This window comes from Lathyrus oleraceus, chromosome 7 (assembly GCF_024323335.1).
Source record: "Lathyrus oleraceus cultivar Zhongwan6 chromosome 7, CAAS_Psat_ZW6_1.0, whole genome shotgun sequence".
NCBI classification, from domain to species: Eukaryota; Viridiplantae; Streptophyta; class Magnoliopsida; order Fabales; family Fabaceae; genus Lathyrus; species Lathyrus oleraceus.
Genome location: NC_066585.1, coordinates 239,736,661 through 239,744,892, shown reverse-complemented (window position 1 = coordinate 239,744,892; position 8,232 = coordinate 239,736,661). Strand labels below are relative to the sequence as shown.

General features: G+C 33.8%; 2 protein-coding genes across 2 annotated transcripts; one reads left to right on the top strand and one right to left on the bottom strand.

Moving 5' to 3' along the window:
* The first annotated feature begins 265 nt into the window (after positions 1 to 265).
* On the top strand, positions 266 to 6,562 carry LOC127106221 (organic cation/carnitine transporter 4). Its single transcript, XM_051043517.1, has 2 exons — positions 266 to 817; positions 5,224 to 6,562. Exons 1-2 carry the CDS (start codon positions 391 to 393, stop codon positions 6,399 to 6,401), a joined length of 1,605 nt encoding a protein of 534 aa, XP_050899474.1. The 5' UTR covers positions 266 to 390; the 3' UTR covers positions 6,402 to 6,562.
* Positions 6,563 to 6,571: 9 nt separating this feature from the next.
* Positions 6,572 to 7,784, bottom strand: LOC127106222 (uncharacterized). Its single transcript, XM_051043518.1, has 2 exons — positions 7,219 to 7,784; positions 6,572 to 6,760 (listed from the first exon to the last, which is right to left on the bottom strand). The coding sequence occupies exons 1-2, from the start codon at positions 7,548 to 7,550 to the stop codon at positions 6,715 to 6,717; spliced, it is 378 nt and encodes a 125-aa protein (XP_050899475.1). The 5' UTR covers positions 7,551 to 7,784; the 3' UTR covers positions 6,572 to 6,714.
* Positions 7,785 to 8,232: the final 448 nt, after the last annotated feature.

Genomic DNA, 8,232 nt, shown 5'->3' with positions numbered 1-8,232 from the left:
CAATAGAAACAATCGAAATGAACTTTACTTTAAGGGCGGGTACTTGTAAGTTCGTTGCACCAAACACATGCTGGAGAATAATTTTTTCTTAAACTAAGATTTTTTAACTAATTTATTAAACATTATTTTAAGAAAAATACCTTTATTATTCAATTAAATTCTTATCATTTTAAAAATGTCGAATATTTAAGGCAAAGATGTGGATGATTTTGAATTCAATGCATTTGAATTATATCCATATTTGAGCGTATCTCTCATTTTATTTTATTCTCATGAGATTCAAATGTAGTGAATAAAAAAATCCAATGATTATCTCTCTTTGAGAAAACCGAAACAAAACTCACACACTAAATCAAATACAAAGACGAATTTCAACATTTAGACACAAAAATGCCAGCCACGTTGTCCTCTGTTTCCAACACCGTGGACAAGGAGTTCCAGTCTCCGCTCTTGCCGCCGGGCGATGAATCCCTACCGGAGAAACTATGCGTCGACGAGATGCTTCAGAGTTACTGCGGAGAGTTTGGGCGGTGGCAGCTGAAACATTTCGTCCTGACGAGTCTCGCGTGGGCGTTGGAAGCTTTCCATACCATGATAATGATATTCGCTGACCGTGAACCGGAGTGGAGGTGTCTCGATGGTGCTGCCGGTTTGGGTTGTGACCCTGCAGCTAAGAGTGTGTGCAAATTTGAACCGGGTTCGTGGGAATGGGTGGAAGGTATGTCTTCCTCGACTGTCGCGGAATGGGGTTTGGTTTGTGGTGATAAGTATAAGGTTGGCCTGGTTCAAGCCGTGTTTTTCGCTGGCTGTATGTTCGGTAAGTTCTCTCTATTTTATATATATATATATATATATATATATATATATATATATATATATATATAGGTTTAGTCTTATCACACTTAACAAAACATGTTTTGTCATGATGCTTTGCTTTGGAATGTGAAAAATAAGTTGATTAAAAATACTAAGAAAACATTTGACACAAAGACAACCATGCATCAATCATGTAGGTGTATACTACATTATTCTTCAAAAATATAAGTATTACTGGTCACTGTTATAAATAATATATATATATATATATATATATATATATATATATATATATATATATATATATATATATATATATATATATATATATTTTAATTTATTAAATAATTGATGTATTTAATATATAATAATAATTAAATAATTATTTATTCAATAAATTAAAAAAGAATCTTATAATAATAATCTATATATTTTATGTAACATTTCCGACAACATTGAATGGTGCATAAACTATTCTTTAAGTAAATAGAAAAAAAAATTGAGGATAAGTTTCACACCCTTATATTTTTTTAAAAATCTTTTTGGTGAAAAATCCAAAAATATTACTAGAACACGCCAATTTTTTTAATAAAATAAAAAGCAAACAAATGATTTATCCTTATTATACTCAATTTTGACAATACATCTTCACATACACTATATCTATTATGAAAAATAAAAAATAATATTTTTTAATACACATATATGTAAAATGTTCCCTTTTTTTATAAATTTAATATAGAGTGTATTCGGATAGTGAGATATAATAAACATGCATCATTAATGCAACAAATATATAAATATTAATAATGATCATATTGAAATAAATAATTGAAAAATTAAAAAATGATTAAAATAAAATTATAAAAAATTGAAAATATAATTAAAAATCAAATAAAAAGTAAAAGTTTGTTTATAAAAGAGAATGGAGGGAGGGAGTGTGTGTATAACAAAAAATATTTTGACGTGAAATGAAATATATAATATAATGAGAAAATAAACTCGACGAAAATTTCTTCTGCAGTTAACACTCAAACGTACAAGTCAATGAATTCAGGAATATGTAGTTTGAGTGAAAGTGAGATAATATCTGAAATCACATGTTGTTGAACTTATATATGGTGGAGAGTTAAAACTTCTTCCAACTGTGGAGGATGCATTAATAGTTGAGATCAAATGTCTCACTTTTAACAATATCTCACATATTCCTTTGTTCGCTTAATAGATACTAATAATTGAGTCTCATAAAATTACTAATAAATATTTATCGTTATTTTGTTTTAACGCAATAAAGATTGGAAGAATATAAATTTACTTAAAATAAATTTACAAATAATTTTTTGCAAGTGTTTTTAATTATTCTATCAATTTTTGAACAAGCACCCATCTTGGGGCCAATGAATATTATTTACAAGTGAGCACGATGAATTATAAAGGATAGGTTGGGAGGTTTTCCAAAGACAAAGATTTTAGCTTGTGGAAAATAAATATACAAGCAATCTTAACTCAAGACAAGTGCATTGAAGCATTTAAGAGTGACACGTTAGTGCATGCACTCCTAATAGAAACAGAGAAGGACGAGATGGTGGATAAGGCCATAAGTTTCATTGGTGTCTCAGGGATAAAGTTTTCAGGGATGTTAATAGGGAGAAGACTACGACTTTGATGTAGGCAAAACTTGAATCATTGTATAAAACTAAATCTTTTAATCATAGGTTATGTCTGAAACAACAACTTTATTCATTCTGAATCGAAGAGAACAAATTTATAGTGGAACAATTGACAAAATTTCACAAGATTATTGATGATCTTGAGAATATTGAGGTGAAGATTGATGATGAGAACAAGGTTCTACTCTTTTTGTGCTTATTACTTAGATCCTTTGACCACTTTAAAGATGCGCTTCTTTATGATAAGAAATATACTATTATTTTGGATGAAGTTCGTACGGATGTGAGATCCAAATAATTTTCAAAGGTGAAAAGATTTGAATATTGACGATAGTGGTGAAGGATCGAGTGTCTCAAGAAGTAGAAGTGAGCGTAAAGGGATGTCCAAATCAAATAGGTTTGACAAATCAAAGCTAAAATGCTTCACGTGCCATAAAACTAGTGACTCCATGATGGATTGTCCCAGGAAGAAAAGCAATGATTATTTTATTTATATTATAGTTGCCTCCGATGAGAATAGTTACGAGAGTATTGGTGCATTATTGGTGTCGAGTTTGAGGAATGTAGAGGCTTGGGTAACGGACCCAAGTTGCTCTTATCACATGTATCCAAGAAAAAAAATACTTTGAGACTTTAAAGCTGGAGCAAGGTGTGCTAAATATCCTTGGTGACAATAAGGCTTGCATGATTCATGGCATGCATTGGTACATTCAGACTTAAAATGTTATATGATTGTGGTTTTCTTCTTCATAACGTAAGGCATGTTCTAGAGCTCAAGCATGATTTGTTATCCATAAGAATGTTTGATGATCTAGGCTATTGTATTAGAATTGAACATGAGGTGTTGAAGATTTCGCATGGTGAAGTGATAATAACTAAAGGGTATAAAATATGTGGTTTATATATTTTAGAAGCTTCTAATGTTATTGTTGATTTATCATCAGCTAGTGAAGACTTTTATGACAAGAACAACCTGTGGAATGTGAGGTAAGGGCATGGTGGATGTCTTGAGGTTGTTTTAGAGGATTTAATGAGTTTTGTAGAACACAGACGATAAAAATACATGTGATCGTTGAGTTGTTATTGAGTTTCTGGTGTAAGCCTAGTACCAAAGCAGCTTACCTAGTTATCATGTTCATTTACAGAAATACACTTCCATATGCTTATGGAGGTTTGGAATAGGAAGAACCTTACTATGTTTTAAAGGTCATCAAAACTTCTCTTATTTATTAAATTAAGTCAATTCAGTTTGATGGTAAAGTTTTGGATTATATCTTCAATGACTATACAAGAGGTAGGAAAGAGTATGAGTTGTTGGAAGTGGAACATGAAGGATCGAATTTCTTCAATCGCAAATGTATTACTTTCAGTGAGTCTCATCATAGAAAGAAGATTAAAGATCCGAGAATGAAAATCTTAGAAACTATGGCGGAGAAGACTTAGTTTGAGGTGGAGGTTCCTAATATGGATACTAGTAGTAATGAGGGAACGATTACAGAGGTTTATGATTATCATTTGACTCGTGATAACGTAAGTAATGAGATTGTACGATCTCAAAGTGATGGTTATGTATGTCTTTGGTTTTATGCTTTGAATGTGGCTGAACAGTGGCAAAAATCAGAAACATGAATCTTTAGGGAGGAACTCGAAAATAGGTGGAGTCAAAGATGGTTAAAAAACCATATTTGTGGGCTTGTTACACTAGTGAAGAAAAAGGTGGTTAGTAGAAAGTGGATGCAAGTGGTAAAATTGGTAAAACTACAGAACCTAGAAATCAGCCTGACGTTGGAGTCAATGGCAGCGGCGCAATAGTGGATTTGGGTTTGGTGTACAGTTTAGTTTGTCGGAGTTGTTTTCTCGCTTCGCATGTATTGGATTTCATTGTTTTAGTTCGTAAGTCGGTTTGTTTATAGGTTATATTTTGAGTTTTTTATTAATCGATTGGATTTCAACCATTATAAATATGTACCTTTTGGATGCTTGCAACCACAACCTTTACCACTTTAGAGTTGAAGACAGAGAGAAAGAGAGAAAGGGTTGAGAATCCTAGTGGTAATTTTAGAGAGACAAGGATTAATTCATAAGAATGTGTTCTTAGAATTTGAAAAATCCTTGGAAATATATGAGATGATTAGGAAACACTTTTAAGCACCTTAAATTTGAGTAATTCATATACAGAGAGTTTGAGAGATCAGGAAACACTAGAAAGTATATTATCTATACAAAGAGTTTGAGAGGTCAGGAAACATTAGAAAGTGTATTATGTATACAGTAAGTCATGACTAGTGTATAAAGTGTATTATGTATTCATCTGCGGCTGCTAGGATTCTTCAGCGGAGTTTTCTGGTTTTTGTTGGCTTTAGGCACTTCGTGTGCACAACGATTTTGTTAGTATTTTTATTTAATCATTAGTGTAATTTTTAAAAAATCTGCTACTTGAATTGGCCAAGATACTTTAAGTGGAAGTGGTGCTTGGGTCTGCTTTGGAGAGTTTTTTATGTTTCGGTGACAGCAATGAAACTTTTTGGTCTGCTCTTTCGTGTATTTTCCTGCAGATTTTTTTTCTTCTGGTTTTTGGGTGTTGAACCTAAGCTTTAATTCTAGCTTCATTTTTAAATTCATGCTTCTTGTCCATAATTTTCAAAATGCATGATTTGGTTTTCCTATTTACACATTTTGAAGCCGAGTTTTAACATCTCAGTTTTTTAATTTGAAGTATCATGTTAACCTTTTGCAGGTGCTGGAATATTTGGTCACCTCTCAGACTCATTTCTAGGAAGAAAAGGATCTCTCATAGTTGTTTGCATCCTAAACAGCATCTTTGGCACCTTAACAGCATTTTCCCCCAACTACACCGCTTACTTCATCCTCCGCTTCCTCACCGGTTGCAGCACAGGCGGTGTCGGCCTCTGCGCCTTCGTACTCGCCACAGAGCCCGTAGGTCCCTCAATGCGCGGCGCAGCCGGTATGTCCACCTTCTACTTCTTCTCCACAGGCATCGCAGTTCTCTCAGGCATAGCATATATCTTCCCAACATGGCGGGACCTATACATAGCCTCCTCTATCCCATCCCTCTTGCTCCTCGTCTTCGTCCTTCCTTTCATCTCTGAATCCCCTCGATGGTACCTTGTTCGAGGACGAATCAAAGAAGCCATGAAAATCATGTCCACTATAGCTACCTCTAATGGCAACAGCCTTCCACGCCGAGTTTCTCTCGCACTCGATGAAGAATCATCGTCATCGTCATTTAATAACAGTACAGAAGATAAAGACGCCGTGACAGGCTCTCTCGTGGACGTGATCCGTTCACCAATAACACGGACACGATTGGTTTTAGCAATAATCATCAACCTGTTATGCTCAGTGGTTTACTATGGTCTAAGCCTAAACGTAGTAAACCTCGAAACAAACCTTTACCTCAACGTAATACTCAACTCAGTAGCAGAAATGCCAGCATTCATGATAACAGCAATGTTGTTGGATAAGTTAGGACGGAAGCCATTAACAATAGGGACATTATGGTTCAGTGGATTTTTCTGTTTTATCGGGAGTTTGATGACAAATAACGGAGTGTGGAAAGGAGTGAAAATGGTGTGTGGAATTTTGGGAATATTTGGGATGGCAGGAACTTATAATCTGCTCTTTATCTACACAGCAGAGTTGTTTCCAACTGTTGTTAGAAACGCCGCACTTGGGAGTGCTACACAGGCCGCACAAATGGGCGCAATATTGGCACCAGTTATTGTCGTTTTGGGCGGATCATGGCCGTTTGCTTTATTCTCTTTATGTGGAATTGTCGGTGGTCTTTTCGCGTTTTGCTTGCCGGAGACGCTAAACCAACCACTCTATGATACACTAAATGGAATGGAAGCAGCAGTGGAAAAAAATGTTAACACTGATAACACTACTGTATGAGGAATGCTTGCAATTTAAGGTCTATTTTTCTTTATTCATGATGTATTGGTTTAATTTTTCTATTTTAATTCTACACATGTTCGTCTTTTCTTGGAATGTAAGTTATTGTAATACTGTTATTTTATCATGGGAAAATTTAAAAATAATGTTATGATGCAATGATTAGTTGATTTGGAAGAAAAAGTGATCGATGATTGATTACTTTAATTTAATTACAAGGTCAAAGGTGGGTGCCCCTTAGCAATATTTTTACCTAGTAGCACACTCTGCTAGCATTAAATATAAATACAATACACACATCATATTTAAAATTTCAAAACATGAATGGCGTTGCAGAAAATGCTGGCATAATCATAGACCTGCAATTTTATACCAAAAAACAAGTCAGTTAATGACAAATACATTCTAACAAATCATTCATATAGTTTACACATTATTTCCTTTTCATACTTATATATCAATCAATAAATCTAAACAAAACAAAAAAGGAAAATATCATTTGATATTAAATAAAATTTCGTGTTATATATATATTTTTGTTGCTGAAGCAATCTCGTGTATAATTTCTTATAATAAGTCAACTGCATAATGAATAAGCAAAATAACGCATTGTTGAAGCAATAGTGATATATAACTACTTAAATTTTCTTTCTCTCTTTATTTATTTATTTATTTTTCTATAATCAATTTTAAATTGGCCAGTGTTTTTGTATTACCTTCATTTTTTTACTATAAGTCTTTTTGAATTTTTCTTACATATTAAAAATAATAATTATTATTATAGGAAAACCTCTTTAAAAGCAGTTTTTTAACTGACCCGTGATAACCGTCGCTGTAGTTCCGGTGATACACCTTGCCGGCACCACGGACGGCGGTCTTCTTCTTAACCTCCTTTCCTGCACAAGCCACCGTAACTTTCGGTTGAACAACTACATCTTCTGAGATCGATCCCAACGAAGGCCTCCAATCAGCCGAGGCACTCCTTTTATGCTTCTTACGATTTCGACGTTGAGAAGAAGCGGAAGCTGTAGAAGAAACAACCGGCGCCGGGACAAGCCACCTCCCCTCATCCTCCCCAGGCACTGAAGTTTCCCGCTCGAGTGTCGTCGGCGTAGCGCAACAAGAAACGAACTCCAATAAATACCTCATCCGGCTCCTTTTTGAATTCCTTTGATATGTTTACGTTTTGCTGAGAAGGAAACGGAAAGAGGGGGAGGGAATTCGAAACTACAAAGTGGTTCGGCGTTGGAGGGAGGAGGAGGTATCGGAAACCAGTCCCATTGAAGGAATGGACTTGGAGGTTATGAGAGAGAAAATGGATTGGGAATTTGTATGAGAAATTCGGGGTTTCGTTTGAGAAATAACTGATAGCTATTTTTATAGAGGACGAGAGAGACGCACGCAATATAGGTAGAGATACTGTATCTCATCGACCATCATTTGTCGTTATTCGTTTTGTCTTTTCAATATAGCCTCCCATCTTGTGTTTATTACGAATAATACCCCATTGTGTTTATTACTGTGGGCCTGTTTTTATATATTATTAAATTTATTTATTGAAAAATGTTATCTTGTGCTTTAATGTGCTATTAGATCTGAGCTTAAACAATGAGATAAATATGCATGTCTTTTTATAAAATATTTCATATTTTAACTTTAGTCCATCAATTTTGTAAAAAAAATGAAATCAAAAGTATGAATGCAAAAATTTTAAGAAAATTATTTTTTAAATATAATTTTTTAAAAATAACATATATTTTAAATTAATTTCTAAAATGATCATTGTTTCAAAAAAATTATCTGAATAATTATTTTTTAAAACAGATGCGCC